At 39.7% G+C, this 17,415-nt stretch overlaps 1 protein-coding gene across 1 annotated transcript in view; it reads right to left on the bottom strand.

Moving 5' to 3' along the window:
- Positions 1-17,415, bottom strand: part of LOC124556419 (dynein axonemal heavy chain 5) — an 876,134-nt gene that overhangs the window by 665,566 nt on the left and 193,153 nt on the right. Inside the window, exon 18 of the mRNA XM_047130377.1 lies at positions 10,580-10,776. Coding sequence (XP_046986333.1) covers positions 10,580-10,776 — 197 coding nt within the window. The remainder of the gene's footprint in view (positions 1-10,579; positions 10,777-17,415) is intronic.

Here is a 17,415-nt window from a genome sequence, read left to right as displayed (position 1 = left end):
TGTCACACTGACGGGCTCATGATATTACCAGCAATATAAGCGTACTGACCAGCATCAAGTCGGCCGTCTATCCTGTGATACATCCCAAGACCTCAGAAATACATCCAGCACCAAACTGCTGTATATACATGGAAACAAAGATGAGTCATGGATATATTTTAGGTCGAAACGGACACCATGCGGCCTATACACTCGCACTGAACCATCACTAGTTGCGGAAACTACTAGTTCGAGTGAAAATACTACATTCCGCCAGCCACAATACGTACTTTCCTCAGCAAACACTAGTAGGTAGAGTCGATGTTCATCACAGGGCTTCTTCTAGATGGGCTCAAGTTTGCTTGGTAGTCAAGCCTCCCTAAGCTGGCGTGGAAAATTGTCAAACGAACCGAAAACTCAGTAGTGTGTTTTACTGTGACTTGTTTACATGTTCATTATTTTGAACTGATGTTGCTATACGCCAGCGTCCAGTTCCACACGCCTACTAAATTCTCCAGTAACACGATGTAGTTTTATCCATTGATGCGCAGTGAGTTCAGGAACACCAAACCATGCCAAAGCCTCCGACACAGTCAAATTCCCTTCCTCCGTAAGAGGAACAATGTGTACTGGAATAGTCTGTTGATGATGGCTCCTGAATAAATTGCCTATATTCAAAACATGTTGTTCAGTTATCCAGGCTTGAATAATGTTCCACAGATTGGTCAATATAAAATGAATGGTGAGATGGCAGACATACCTCTAATACGCTGCTTTAGACTGTCGGTCATTGTAGCATCATTCTGCCACTACAAGCGGGGATAATGTCTACTGTGATAAATTACTGCCATTTGACGTTCCCCTTAGTCCTGCTAGGATATTAAGCAGTTTTGTCTCTCGAAATGTGTTTATGTGGAGTATAGATCAGTAGGCCTTAGTTTCCGAAAAAAACGCGAGGTCAACGCATTAATGCTTTCAGCCGAAGAGTTGGCGCTGCAATTAGGGCAATTAATTACTGCACAGGACGTCATTGATTCAGTTCACCCCCTCCTCCCATCTTACGGTTTTTTCTTTTCAGATGTGTTAATAATGTATTGATTTGGTGCACAAGCTCATAGCGTTTTTCTAAGTTCAAGAAACACAACAGATACACATAACAGAGACTTTAGTCATCAATAATACGTTCTCCTTCACTATTAACAACAGTTTGCGAATGCTGGGAAACTTTTTTATTCCGCGATTATAGAAATCACCTGATTTTGAGGCGAAGAACTCGTCGAGCCATGTTCGGAGCGCATTTTCATCCGAAAAGGAAACTCGTTGAACGTTTAATTTTGTACGTGGCTGCACGTTCAGAGACGGTGAATAGTTACACTTGAAAGAAAAACAGCCCTCGGTCTCTATTTTTTACAAATTAACCTGGTTTCAACACTGCTCGGAGTGTCTTCTTCAGGATTTAAAACAAAGAATGGTTTATATTGTATAACATAGTCACAGAATAATGACTAAAAACGTATGATAGGGTAGAAGTACGGAATCATCGTAAAAGACTGACAGTACTTATATGTCATTTATAAAATAATAAATATGCCAAAATGGCATTAGTAACAAAGATATTTAAGATACAGAAAACTGTGATGGCGAGCCACTAAGGGCTGCTCGTTGCTTGCATGGTGCAGGTTGCAAAACGGACTGAGGTGCCCGCGTTAACAAATGCGGCCAGGTGAACATGGCACTGCAACGAGCGCGCCATCTAGTAGCCGTAGATACAATTAGGCTACTTCACATTGAAATATAGGCAGAAATTATTATAAATAAACAGTATTTGGTACATAATGGAAAGCAATGTTTGTTTGATAGTAGCATACAACATAACATTTTATCTACATCAAAGCTTATAACGGTAAGATAAAACATGAAAATATCATTATGAAAATGTAGATAGGACTGAATGACAACTTGTAGAAAGCCATATTGACGTGAAATGCAGCCAAGAAACATTTATTAATTCAAAAACATAGGACTACCTTAGAAGGAAAAGAACATTTCGGCAACCTGCACAAGGAGACCCGAAGTCAGATATCGAGTAACGGCTTTATACCGTTGAAAAAATTTTTGTTACGTAGCTGTAGCTGTTCGTTAACGATGAGACTACCATTTCGAGTAAATTGCTTGAGAAAATCTCTAATTCCGTACTTATACCCTATCATACGTTTTTAGTCATTATTCTGTGACCATGTTAAATTCTGAAGAAGACAATCCTAGCAGTGTTGAAACCAGGTTAATTTGTTAAAATTAGTGACCGAGGGCTGGCTTTCTTTCAATTGTAACTATTCACGGTCTCTGAACGTGCATCCATTTTGCGATTCTTGCCTGCCCAAGCATCCAAGGCTGCCACCAAGTATAAAGCTTTAAAAAAGAAAATACTAAATACAAGTATGGTCATTAATTTTAATAACCAATGTGAAATAAGAGGTTTAGTCCCCACCTACGGGAGAGTTTATATTAACCTTGCTCTTTGTAAGAAAAATCCTAAATCCTTCAGACCTTTCATGAAAAATCTCATATCTGATAGAATTAAAAGGCTATATGCCAAAAAAGATCTTCTTAATGATGAAGCTTATTACCTGTACTGCCAAATATTTTTCATATTAATTACAATTTTAATATTGACGACCTCTGGACGATAATTAATGAATATTTAGAAACTTGTAAACTAGGCATAATACAGAAGCATGAAAAGAAACTCAGTAAGCTTCTCTGTCTGTTTCCTAGCGAAAAGTGTCCTCGGAGTACGTTTTAAAAAAAGCAGTCACACTTTTTACAAAAGAATTATGAACAAAACTAACATTATTTTTACACAAAATGAAACTGTCCTTCTAGAAAAAGGGCTGAAGTACGTCTCGCCCAACTTGTCAGATAGAAATGTGATCGAAAAAGTGCTTGTAGATCTTTAAGTTGGTCACGATTGTAAAAAAATAGATAATGCTTGTCAAATTCGTATTGCTTATCAGGTAGCCAACATTTTCATGAAAAATACAGCCCCTGTTTATAACGTTACTCATAAGGATAGAAAATTGGTCGTTTCCATTAATAATAAACTTAAAGAAGCAGAAGCCCTAATTACTAAGTCAGACAAAGGGTGATCTTTAGTTATTGCTTATAACTCTGAATATATTTCCAAAACCTTAGATTTTTTAACGAAAATAATATTTCGGAAATGCACGAGGATCCGACTCTAGTTTTACAAAGAAGAGGTCAGGACAGCCATCAACAGCGCAAATTTCCTACTCAAGCCGTTTCAGAAGAAAATGCTCATTAACAAGAACCCTCAGCCCCCAAAACTTCGGTCTCAATTTAAAATCCACAAACCTAATCATCCGATACGCCCGATATCTAATAGTATGAATAGTGCATACCATGATCTGGCCAAATTTCTGCATGAAACTCAGAGAAAATCATTCGTTTTTGTGAACAATTTTTCCGTCCCAAATAGTCACGCCTTAGCCCAAAAAATAAAAGATTTAGAATGCAGTTCAGACACCAAGTTAGTTTCTTTCGATATCAGAAATCTTTATACTAACGTCCCCGTACAATTGTAGAAACAAAAAATTACATCAGTTCAAAAAAGATATTTCAGATGAACAAATCACAGACTTCATGAATCTCATCTCAGTCGTAGTCAAGAACAACTATTTTGAATTTAATGCACATTTGTACCAACAATCCGACGGTCTCGCTATGGGAAATCCGTTAGCTGGTATCCTTGCTGATGTTTTCATCAACTTCCTAGAAGAAACATTTTTAATTGTTTTCCAGCTGCGTCGCTAGGCATTCTTTCTTATTCCAGATACGTTGATGATATTCTAATCATCTACAAAGGACCCGCTGGCGGTGTTGATCGTATCTTTAACCTATTCAATGATCTTCATGAGAAAATTTCTTTCACTGTCGAATTTGAAAATGAGGCACGTCAATTAAGTTTCCTTGACTTGACGCTTACTATAGAAACAAATAAAATTTCTTTCAATATTTTTCGTAAAGTAACATATACTGACCAGATCTTTCCTGAATCTTCTACTCATCCACAATCGCATAAAAAAGCCTTCTTTCATTCTGCTGTTCACCGAGCCATTTCCATCCCACTTTCTAAAGAAAACTTCAACGACGGAATCAATTTACTTAAAACAATAGCAGTTAACAACGAGTATAAACCTAACATAGTAGATGACGTTCTTAAAAAGAAAACTGCTAAAAGACTTACTACGCTAGGCACTTCTGTTATCGAGTCTAACTCAAAAAAATATTTCTCTATTTCTTTCGTGGGGCCTATCTCTTATCAGATCCAACGCATTCTTCGAAAGAAATACGATTGCAACGTTGCTTTTTCTACTAATAACAATTTGAAAAAAAAACTTCATTCATAATTTACATTCTATGCGTTCCCCTTTAGAAAATTCTGGTGTTTACAGAATTGACTGCAATACTTGCTCCTCTTACTATATAGGACAAACAGGACGTGCTTTCACTACCAGATATAAAGAACACTTGCTAAGAAAAAATGGCACTAGCCCCCAAAATTCGTCTTTTGCCGACCATCTTCTAATTACAGGTCATTCACCTAAAGACATCTGCGATAGCAACATTTTGCACACCGAAAAGAAAGAGCGTAGATTAGATATTCTAGAAGAATTAGAGATTTTCAAGCATTTTGCTCGAAATGATAGCCTCATTGTTAACGAACAGCTACAGCAACGTAACAAAAATTTTTTCAACGGTATAAAGCCGTTACTCGATATCTGACTTCGGGTCTCCTTGTGCAGGTTGCCGAAATGTTCATTTCCTTCTAAGGTAGTCCTATGTTTTTCAATTATCAAAAGTTTCTTGTCTGCATTTCACGTCAATATTGCTTTCTACAAGTTGTCATTCAGTCCTATCTACATTTTCATAATGATGTTTCCATGTTTTATCTTACTGTTATAAGCTTTGATGTAGACAAAATGTTATGTTGTATGCTACTATCAAACAAACATTGCTTTCCATTATGTACGAAATACTGTTTATTTATAATTATTTCAGCCTATATTTCAATGTGAAGTAACCTAATTGTATCTACGGCTACTAGATGGCGCGCTCGTTGCAGTGCCATGTTCACCTGGCCGCATTTGTTAACGCGGGCACCTCAGTCCGTTTTGCAACCTGCACCACGCAAGTAACGAGCAGCCCTTAGTGGCTCGCCATCACAGTTTTCTTTATATTAAATATCTTTGTGACTAATGACCTTTTGGCCTGTTTATTATTTTATAAATGACATATAAGTACTGTCAGTCTTTTACGATGATTCCGTACTTCTATCCTATCATACGTTTTTAGTCTTTATTCTGTGACCACGCTATAGAATATAGACCATACTTTGTTTTAAATTCTGAAGAAGACACTCCTAGCATTGTTGAAACCAGGTTAATTTGTTAAAAATAGTGACCGAGGGCTGTTTTTCTTTCAATTGTTGTTGATCGTTGTTCGATACAGTGCGGAAAAAATGAAAATCGGGGGGTGCAAAATCAAGTGAATAAGGTGAGTGTGGAATGACTTGCTAATCCTACTCATGTACGGTGTTTTTTGTCAGTCTAGTAGCGTGCGGGCGGGCGTTATCGTGCAATAGCATCACTTTAATCTTTCTGGTCGTTCTTGGACTGCGTGTACAAGACATCTCAGTTGCTGACAAAAATGTCAGCAGTGATTGTCACAGCTTTGGGAAGCATTTCGTAGTAGACCACACCGTCGCTGTTCCACCAGATGCATGACATCTTTTGTGGATGCGCACAGGTCTTTGTATGGGGAACCTTGGGCTCAACCATTCCTGTATTTTCTTTAACATAAAAACACCATCTGTCATCACTAGTAATGATACAGTATAGGAATAGTCGGTGTTGTTCACGCACCAGTTGTTGGCGAGTAAACAGAAGTGCGCATATGGCCAACTGCTGTTGTTGTGATGCTGGCTTAGGGAATGCGGTACCGATACACCTGAGTTTTGGACTTCCACTACTGCATGAAAATGTCGCACGATGGTGGAATGATCACAGTTCATCACATTTACCAGTTTTCGAGTCCACTGACGTGAATCATTGTGAATTAACGCGTTTAAACCATTTTCATCAAATCCCGAATGTCTTTTTGTACGTGGAAAGTGACTAAAATCAAAATGATAGTCCTTAAAACGATAAAACCATTTAATTGTCATGATCTGTAGAACACCATTGTCTCCATACACGGCGCAAATGTTTCTAGCTGCCTCCTCTGCTGTGACCCCTGTACTGATGGTTGGTTGGTTTGTGGGGGTTGAAGAGACCAGACTACAAAGGCCATAGGCTCCTCCCTCTACTGAACTCGAACGGAAGAATATGTCAGAAATGTTCCTCTGTCTCCATTTTGCATCCCATTTTTGTTGCGTCTACAGCTCCATTCACTGTATCCAAATGACAAAATGACAATATGTAAACTCAGATACCAACACTGACCTACAAACAATGAATAGCAATTGACAAATAAACCCATAGCAGCCAGAATACCAACATGCAAAACAAAATAGCAACGATCTTATGCATCTACGTAATACTTTAAAAATCAAAAGATTGACATCATTTTGCGTAATAATTACAGGCTAATATAATAATGTAGGTAAGAATAATACAATTTGCGGTTATAGGCAGTCACACACACACACACACACACACACACACACACACAGACAGAGAGAGAGAGAGAGAGAGAGAGACGATTTGTCGTGAAAATGATAAAAGTTCCTTTTTCCGGCGAGTATCAGCTAAAAGAAATATGCATTCACCAAAGTGTATCATGTTCAACAATTATGGTGCTAAAGGTTTATGTGCTTTGATTGCTTTTATGATTTTTAATATCCGACGAATTATCAAGACGAATATTAAGAAGTGATATTGCCTGACCGATATAAAAAAAAACAACACGCGTTACGATTATCTGTTTTTTCGAAAACTAAGGCCTATACAGCTGAACTTTGAGGTAAGTTCCTATGCGACCTGGAGGACTCGAACCTCCGACGGGGAAAGCCGCGCGAACCATGGCAAGGCGCCCAAGACCGCTCGGCTACCCCGCGGGGCGCAGCTGAACTTTTTTAAGAGTTACTTTTGGCTGGTCACCAATCAGTGTGTTACAGAGCGTCGAAATTGGTAGGTCGTCAGTTGCAGCGTTCCCTTGCAAATTTCAAGAACAAACTAATGTGTCTAAACATTATCACCACCTGCGTAATGGCATGTTAGTCCACATTACAGCAGCTATTCTGTGTGGCAGGAATCCAGCATATCCTTGTTGGGTTTACACAGGTACATGGCACCAAATTTGTACGCACAGGCCACGTAATTCCCATAATTTACAGGCTGGTTGCTTCTGAACATGTAGATGGCGCCAGATAGCGTCCTAGATGTTTTCTTTCGTGTTAATATCACCATAACTTGATGGCCAAGATATCTATGTGAGATCATTATTATGTTTCTCAAACCATTGTAGCACGATTATGGACCTCTACGGTACGTTCGTACCAGATTTTGTTTTTCGCCCTGACTAAAATTACTCAATGAAAGTTTGCAATAAATGTTCAAAAATAATGCTCACCACGAAAGTGGAAATAGTCACCACCTGCCCCACGGAATTGGTAATTCACACGGACGGCGCACTAACAGTTACTCTGGCGAATTCTAAGCGATCCAGGACGGTGTACAGTCCTCGCGACTTCACTATCCGTTTTTACCGCAAAGTACGCGCTTTGACACAGTTCGGCTCCGACGTCATTCGAGAAAGAGCGCAATCCGACTTTTAACACCCGTGGATTTCACAGTAGCTGAATGCGAAGTGAACCTTCTCTACTGCCTCTTAGGCGGTATTTATACAGGTGCCGGAGAGGACGGCCGAGGGAACATCTGTTGTCTACGGCTATCTGCATACTGCAGCAGCCTCCGAACGACCGCTTTCTCGGGCACATAATCTTTAATAACATGGTGACAAATTAATTCATAAACTTCTTAATTTTTGCTTGTATACAGTTAAGTTGTTTGAAATCACCGAAAAAGTTTCAGCTTGCTAGAATGAAAACTTTACCTTCTAGAATTTTTATAGTGGAGCTAACGGTAGATCGTTACTTCTGAACCATATCTTTACTAGAACTTATTCCGGCTGTTATTAATACTTCAACACTCAGATTTGGTATAGCTCTATCACTTGGTGTGTTTTATCATCCATTTTAACCAATATTCTCTATCATTAAAATCACAGGTACTTAATCTACAACAATTGGGTACATTTTAGTTACAAAATTGCTTTGTTATATGGTTTTGGAAACCTGCACCCCTTATTTATAAGCTCTAACTGCACATTCTGACAAAATTCTAGCTTCCTAGCTTCTTTGTTTAGCGCCACTTATTCTCTTAAAACGGCATTTTTACGTAAACTATTGTCTAGAACATAAAGACTTGGTATTTGGAACATTATAACACTAAAATATGTTTTACCAAAGTTTTAAACATAAATTTTTATTTTTAATTTGATACATAATTGTGGTGCATACTTGCGCGCTACGTGCAGATGCGTTAAAGTGACGTGGCGCTACTAGCAGTGAACTTGGGTAAGTCCCGCACACTCGCTCGCCTGTACATCTCACACATGATACAGTGCTTGCTTTGCTTCACGTTGATCGGAATGCCATCTTCTGTGCAGAACACGATCGTAACGACATCTGTCGACAGTTTGTATGATTATGTCGTGAATTAGACACAGGACATGGAAATAGTAGTTTGTTGCTTTAATTCTGGAAGCCAGTGTACTTTCCTTGCCACGTCACGTACCTACAGCACACGAGATTGCATTCGGTCTCGTGTTGGGTAGTAGTCATAATGTTGTGGCTCATATGTAAACATTAGGAAACATCATGCGTGCTGTTGCTGCTGATATGTTAACTGAATAATCACCTTCAGATAATTTTCGCCCTTCTGCTAGATTGCAATAAAAATTTATGTATTATTATTATTATTATTTGTGGAAATCACTCATTCCACACGTATGGATAACAGCAAATGTTTCTGCTAGTTTTGTAATACTTGCCACCGCAAGTGACCATGGTTGATTTACAGGGTAAATACTTTGGTAGCTAGTGTGGAAAGTTAATTGAACATAATAGGACTAGAGGATACAGTCTATATCGTACGTGTGTCTTATGGCAAGTAAGAGAAAAAAATAGTTGCCACTTAACTTGGAATCGAGCGCCTGCCTACTTTACACAGCTAGCCTACTGGCTGACCATGCAGCTTCAGTAACAACCAGCAAAATTTTCCCTGTTAAAAATCGATGTAATGTGTCTGTTGTAATAAAAACCTGCTTTATTTGTATCAAAGCTTGTAGTCTACTAATAATAGCTGTTGAATACATGCAGGTCTATTTTTCCTCAGTATTTCAAGTACTAATTCCTCTTCGGTATGTTCTCAAAGTAATCCGGTAAAACAGAAAGCTGCTGCATTCATTCGCGTCAGTTTGATTTTTCTCATGCTGGTATCTTACGGTCAAGTCGCAAAGAAAATTGTCCCATATTCGCTCGACGACTTATGCCAAGCAGTTCTGATAGTCAAGAGCTGGTGGAGAGCGGTGTTTCCAAATTTACGGCCTCTTTCGCTTGGTTCACTACTGAAACCTTTCGTTCATTTTGGGACCAACGTACACTTCGCTTAGGCGAGGCAGCTCCATAAAATATTTATGATAGGATCATCGTACGTACGATTTAATTAGCTGTAAGTACTTCAGATTTGTTGTTTGTGAGGTACGGAAAAGGGGCGATAACTTCAGAAATGTTATTTTGTATAATAAATGTTACATAATTTTTTGATTCATTTCTTCATTGTGTGTGCATCGTTTGATTTCCCATATACACTGAATAGTCGTACTGAATAGTGTCTTCAAAATTTTGTGGAGTATATCAATACACACGGTGATTCTCTGAGCTGCCGGCCGAAGTGGCCGTGCGGTTAAAGGCGCTGCAGTCTAGAACCGCAAGACCGCTACGGTCGCAGGTTCGAATCCTGCCTCGGGCATGGATGTTTGTGATGTCCTTAGGTTAGTTAGGTTTAACTAGTTCTAAGTTCTAGGGGACTAATGACCTCAGCAGTTGAGTCCCATAATGCTCAGAGCCATTTGAACCATTTTTTTGATTCTCTGAGCTGTCAAAATAACAGATAAAACTGTAGCTGAAAGAGACACATGTGAACAATTTGCTTTGGACTTAAAAGCGTGAAAACAAAACCAGTATTTAATGTTACGTGGTTTTATGTGAAGTGAAGGTGAAGAATGAGTAGTGTGACACGCAATAACTTAATACCTCTACTTCATGTACTTCATATCAAGGGAAATTCAATTTTGTTAAGGCAACAGATCTTAATAATTGCACACATAATATATTAATTGAAATAGGCGGCGTCAGCAGAATGGGCGTATTTAGTCTTGCCTTGTCTTACAACGTAAACCGTGAATGAAGGTCACTTCAGGAGATTAAAATAAGTATATCAGAGAACACAACACATACCTTGTAACGAGAATATCGAAGTTTCTTATTGCTTCCGAAGTGGTATTACAGAAATTCTTCCACTCTGGGTTGGTCCATGTGATGGTGTTGAGTCCAGGAGCCAGCAGGTTTGTCAGACGAACCAACTGCGGTAGGAACAATGGTCGTACTTCCAGCTTCACACGCTGCACTGCTGTCGTGAACTGATTCAAAAGCATCTGGAAAAACACAGTCTTGTGTCGTACTGCTAGTTGGTTACGCTCTACAGCTATGACACTTTACAGAAGCTACATTCTTTCACTCAATGAAAATCAGCAGCGTTTATTTAGCACAACACAACTTACAGCTGAGCACATATGACAGTACACTAACAATTCAGAACTTAGTGAAAAATTAGATGTTGAGTATCACTAAAGTACTAAATGAATACCCCAGCAATCAGCGAAACGTGTAGGTATAGCTGAAAAAGAAAATCAAATTAATACTTAAAATAGAGCCAGCATTTTGCAAGTGCACATCTGTAAAATTAAAATCTGCTGCTGGTTGACATTCAATACCGTGTTGCTCCATTTCGTGCAACTGAACTCGCTTGGACCCTCCTTGGCAAGTTGTCCACTAGGTGGTAGAAAGCCGGCCGCTGTGGCCGAGCGGTTCTAGGCGCTTCAGTCCGGAACCGCGCAGCTGCTACGTTCGCAAGTTCGAATCCTGCCTCGGGCATGGATGTGTGTAGTGTCCTTAGGTTAGTTAGGTTTACGTAGTTCTAAGTCTAGGGGACTGATCACCTCAGATTCCAAGTCCCATAGTACTTGGAGCCATTGGAACCATTTCTCAAGGTGGTAGAAAAGTAATTGCTCAAACACGTCACATTATTCGACACTGGGGCCCCGGAAAGGCCATCCATCATGTGAGGAGTGTTCCTACGACGATACACTGCAAGTTTAAACGGATTCCAAGTACGCAGCGAATACTGCAAGATCATTCCTATCTTGTCTGCCTGCTTAGCTGAGTGGTTACGTGCGTGCCTCCCATGCAACAGGTCCGGGTTCGATTTCCGGCCAGGTTGGAGATTTTCTCCCCTCGTGGACTGGTGGTGTTCTCGTCATCATTTCATCCTCATCACCGGCATGCGAATCGCCCAGTGTGGCGTCGACTGCAATAAGACTCGCACTCGGCGGCCGAGCTTCCCCGGATGGGGCCTTCCGGCCGGCAATGCCATACGATCATTTCATTTCATTTTCTCCTGCAGTATTTGCTTAGATTTGTCAGCTAAAATTCGATCTGCAGTGTACCATACCAAAAGAACCACCATACAGCCGGAAAAGTCTTCCGAGGAGACGTGACCAGAATTACCCGAGTAAGGTTGGGACACACGTGCACACATACTGATACTCTCTGCCAGATGGTCGGCACAAAAGTAAACAGTGGGAAAACGTAGCGAAAACCAGGATTTCTCAGGATTTCTCTGTTTTCCAAGTAATTAATGTAACAGCACGTTTTCTGCTAGAAATATAAATCTCCGAGGCATCAGGTATAAAATATCGTATCCTCTAAATGTTACTGTTTTAACCAGTGCTATAAGAAACAGTCCTGACGATCATGGTTGAATGTTGGAAACTAACACGTATATATATTTGTGGCCATGGGTTAATATTCTGTCTCCATTTTCGTATTTTCCATACGTGGCCTTTTTTTTAAAAAAATAATAATTCTTAAAAGAATATTAGGCAAAAAAGTTGAATATATTGATACTTAATTTTGAATGACTATGTGGTTTGCATTTATAAATTGCTGTATGGTTTTTAACAAAAAGTCAATAAAGAAGGAAGTAGGCAGATACCATGGAACAGCGTCAGTGGAAACTGTGTTAAAAATGGTTGGAAAAGAAAAAGACAAAATTATAAAACTGAATATAGAATAATATGGTTTGGCGAAATTCTAGACTTCTGTATATGAACTATCTAATGGACTGGGTACCTCTGACTTTGCAATTAGAATTGTTTTCAAGAAGTGGTTATAGGATTCAAGGGTAGATGACTGCACCTTCAAAAATGTTCAAAGGTGTTTGAAATCTTATGGGACTTAACTGCTAAGGTTATCAGTCCCTAAGCTTGCACACTACTTAACCTAAATTATCCTAAGGAGAAACTCACACACCCATGCCCGAGGGAGGATTCGAACCTCCGCCGGAACCAGCCGCACAGTCGACTGCACCTTCCATTCCAATCCAGGATGAGCAAATACCCATTGCATGAATAAGCGGGAAGACACAATGGTGGCAGAAAAAGGAGAACACAAATGTAATGAGACAAAAGTTTCGTTGAGGTTATACGCTTATACGCTTTTTATTACATTTACGTTCGATGGCAGGAGGAACAGGACTTCTGGTCAGGAGAATACAGGGTTATAAATACAAAATCAAACGGGGGTAAGCAGGAGTAGGTTTAACAATGAATAAGAAATTACGAAAGCTGATAAGGTGCTGTGTACAGTACGGTGAACGCTTTGTTGTAATCAAGATAGACACGAAGCTCCCACAGGATAGAGTAGCATGGAGAGCTGCATCAAACCAATCTTCGGACTGAAGACCACAACAACAACCACCTCTAGACTATTTGTTCAATACAGGCAAGTGAAATAGCTAACCAAATGTGCAAAGTAATGCAGGATTCAGAAGTATTCTTCAGAATGTTAGCGAGTGCACTGCAACTTGTAATAATTGTTGTCCCATCACAACAGCCGGCCGTTGTGGCCGAGCGGTTCTAGGCGCTTCAGTCCGGAACCGCGCTGCTGCTACGGTCGCAGGTTCGAATCCTGCCTCGGGTATGTATATGTGTGATGTCCTTAGGTTAGTTAGGTTTAAGTAGTTCTAAGTCTAGGGGACTAATGATCTCAGACGTTAAGTCCCATAGTGCTCAGAACCATTTGAACTTTCACAACATAGAGGCGCTATACTGCTGACTCCCATGTAAATTCAATCTCTGGGAAAACATGTGACGTGTTCCATGCACGATTTTTGCAGTTTACTCTAGACACTGGACAAAGGTTCTAAGTTCGCACGAATTCTGAGGACCTGTGAGAAACACGAGGAGACGCGACAATTTTCTGAGAAATGAAGGGAACCCTGCTTATGGCTGTAGGTGTGGCGTTGTTATTTGCAATGAAAACATCTCTCAAATGGAAAATACATAAATTATTAGTGATCAGCAAGGTTTAACCCCCTGTGCGTGACTAAAATGTCGCTATGGACAATGTTAAGAAGTGCACACAGTAACATTATTAGAACACCAACACCTGTAGTGTGCATCGTGAGTAAACATTAATCAATACATTTCTCTGTTGTATACTTCTCTGTCGTCTATATCAATTACAGACACTAGAATAGAACCATTTTTATTAATTATATATTTATATTAAGTAATATATGTGTTTATCTTATTAATTCGCTGTTCTACTCAATGCATCGATAATTTGACTGCAGGATCACAGCTACAAGTTATTTGCACCGAGTTAGACGCTGGGCATGGAAACAGATGTGTGTGGCTCGACCCCACGACATTATCGAGGTGTTCTTTTTAAACAAAGCCGCACTTTGGCCAATTACCTTAGGTGCGAGCTAATTAAGGTAAAGTCGCAACTGATTTGCTGCAGTGGTGCAGAGCACAACTACTTAGCAGAAAACCATTAGGTAACGTCGAACCGTTTATATAGGTGACGACGGAAATGTAATTTTGTGCGACAGCGATCTGGCCCACCACCATAGCAGACTCACTGTACTGCAGGATGCTGTGCCAGAAGTATTTTGGCACACGGCAGCTGAATTTCGTAAGCAGCTCGCCGGTACGCCTAACTACTGGTTATGAAGTCTGAAATGTGGTTGCTGTCGCAACCAAACGTTAATTTGTAAAATACCTGTATACGTATGATAACAATTGTGTCAATGATTACAGACCTGTTTCACTGCTGACACAATTTTTCAAAAAAGGTAAGGTACTCTAGAAATGTGCACTATTTCGGTAATAATAACACACTTAGTAAATAAGAATCTGGGTTTCAGAGCAGGTACTCAGCTCATAATGCTTTCTATAAATTCACTCATAGAAATTTACCAAGATTAAATTACAAAACACCACCATTTTGTATCTCCTGTGACCAGCGTAAATCAAACTTTGTTACCAAAACTTCGGTTTTATAGATTTAAGGGTATAGACATAATGTGACTCACTTCATTGTTAAGAAAAATAATGCAGGAAGCTATACTTCATAGTCTGTCAGTTGTAGATAGGGGATATTTTACTCCCACTGCCTGTGGGGTGGGAATCGAAATGAAGTTCCAAAAAGTTCAATATCAGATCCCTTGCTGTATCTCTCATGTGGCAATGGCCTTTCGTGCAACATGCACCAAGCAGAATCAGTTCTCTTTGCAGATGACGCAAGTATGATAATCAGTCACAACACACATACGGCAACAGAGGAAAATGTAAATTTTTTCTTTAGAACAATCACTGACATGTTTTCTGAAAATGCTCAGTTGTATATATTTTAGGATTTTAAATGATAACATGTTCGCCATCTACTGTATTATGATTCCAGTTTCCACGATTTCATACTTTTTTCACATCACACCCATGAAAAAATGGAGACTGAGTATTTCAAAAAATACTGAAGTGTTGGGAAACACCATTTTTCAGTATTAGTGAAACAGGTTAAATTGATGCAAGTCACTGTCTCGTACCAGCATTTGTTATGTGCACTATCTGTATGGTGAAAATTAAAAATACGAGCAGGGGTTAGTAAGTAACGTGAAATCTACAGTAATTTTAAGTGTACATATTTACGAGAAAGTGGAAAAAAACACATTCTAAACTCTAAAATTTAGAGCTAATCGAACAACACAGTTCAGCCACTTTTTCACTTGTGAAAAAATTTGTGGAGCTACTCTCGTTCACATTGTAAACTACCTTTTAAGCAGTTAAGTATTTTAACTACAGAGCGACAGTTCACATTTTCTATCATTAAATTTGTTGTAAATAATTTGATTTCAGAAGGTTTTAATGACATCCTAAATAACAATAGCACAAGGAAATATTACCTTCATTAAACTTTACTTTAGCTCAGAGATGGGTGAATAATCTTGCTACCAAAATCTTTGACCATTTATCCACGATACAGTGTGGATGACATAATAAAGCTTAATATGAAAATAAACTGTAAAAGTTTCTTCTGGGCAACTCTTTCTATTTCGTAGAAGAATTTTTACACGGAAACTCGTAGCTTGCGTGTCACACACGTGTTACTTACTTAGCCATGTTACTAAAGTAAATATTGTCTTCTGTAATTTGAAATCATCTGTAACTCATCAGGATCAGCTATAGTTAAGTAGCAATTAAGCTAATATTCTGTAAACTAATTGATTCCGTGCATTACGATATACACTGAGGTGACAAGTCATGGGATACCCCCTAATATCTTGTAAAGACCTCGTTTTGGACGACGTAGTGCAGCAACGCTATGGCATGAACTCAAAAAGTCTTTTGCAGTCCCCTGGAAAAATACAGAGCCATGGCTGCCGCTATAGCCATCTATAATGCGAAAGTGTTGCCGGTGCAGGATTTTGTGCACGAACATCTCTTGATTATGTCCCATAAATGTCGCACGGTCTGGGTGGCATGACGCTTTGTCACCCATAGAAGTTCAATCGTTGATCGACTGGAAATGGTTTTACAGTAGTCGAACACAACCGTTCCTGCGTTGTCCGCAGTGAGAGATAATGCCTAAAAGTTAGTATTCTCGGCACGCTCTCGACACTGTGTATCTCGGAATACTGAATTGCCTAACGATTTCCGAATTGCAGTGTCCTATGCGTCTACCTCCAACTACCATCCCGCGTTCAGAGTCTATTAATTCCCGTCCACTGGCCATAATCACTTTGTAAACCTTCTCACGTGAATCACCTGAGTAAAATGACAGTTCCGCCAATGCACTGCCCTTATGTACCTTGCTTAAGCTGTACTACCGCCAGCTGTGTCCGTACGCTATCCCGTGACTTCTTTCACCGTAGTGCATTGTCCGCCCCGATAGTTGAGAGGTAGCCGGCACGGTGGCTCGGCGTGTCAGAGGGTTAGCTGCCCTCTGTAATAAAAGATAAAATGAGTGAATAGATGAACGAAGAACTTGTACAGTTGTCATTGGACGTCTGCCCCAAACAATTACAACGTACTATAACCAACAAAATGAGATGAATTAAAAAAATAAAAAGAAATGGTCAGCGCGATGGACTGTCATGCCAAGGGGTCCAAGTTCGATTCCCGGCTGGGTCGGGGATTTTCTCCGCTGGGAGACTAGGTGTTGTGTTGTCTTCATCATCACCTCATCTCCATCGACGCCCATGTCGCCCAAGTGGCGTCAACTCAAAAGACTTGCACCAGGCGACCGGTCTACCCGACGGGAGGCCTTACCCACACGACATTTCCATTTTCCTACCACAATTACCGAACTATCAGTTTAATAAGTCACAGCTGCAAAATACTAACGCGAATTCTTTACAGACGAATGGAAAAACTGGTAGAAGCTGACATCGTGGAAGATCAGTTTGGATTCCGTAGAAATATGGGAACACGTGAGGCAATACTGACCTTACGAGTTACCTCAGAAGAAAGATTAAGGAAAGTCAAACCTACGTTTCTAGCATTTGTAGACTTAGAGAAAGCTTTTGACAATGTTAACTGGAATATTCTCTTTCAAATTCTGAAGGTGGCAGGGGTAAAATACAGGGAGCGAAAGGCTATTTACAATTTGTACAGAAACCAGATGGCAGTTATAAGAGTCAAGGGACATGAAAGGGAAACAGTGGTTGGGAA

The sequence above is a fragment of the Schistocerca americana genome, chromosome X (assembly GCF_021461395.2).
Source record: "Schistocerca americana isolate TAMUIC-IGC-003095 chromosome X, iqSchAmer2.1, whole genome shotgun sequence".
Lineage (NCBI taxonomy): Eukaryota > Metazoa > Arthropoda > Insecta > Orthoptera > Acrididae > Schistocerca > Schistocerca americana.
This window is presented reverse-complemented; position numbering and strand designations above follow the sequence as displayed.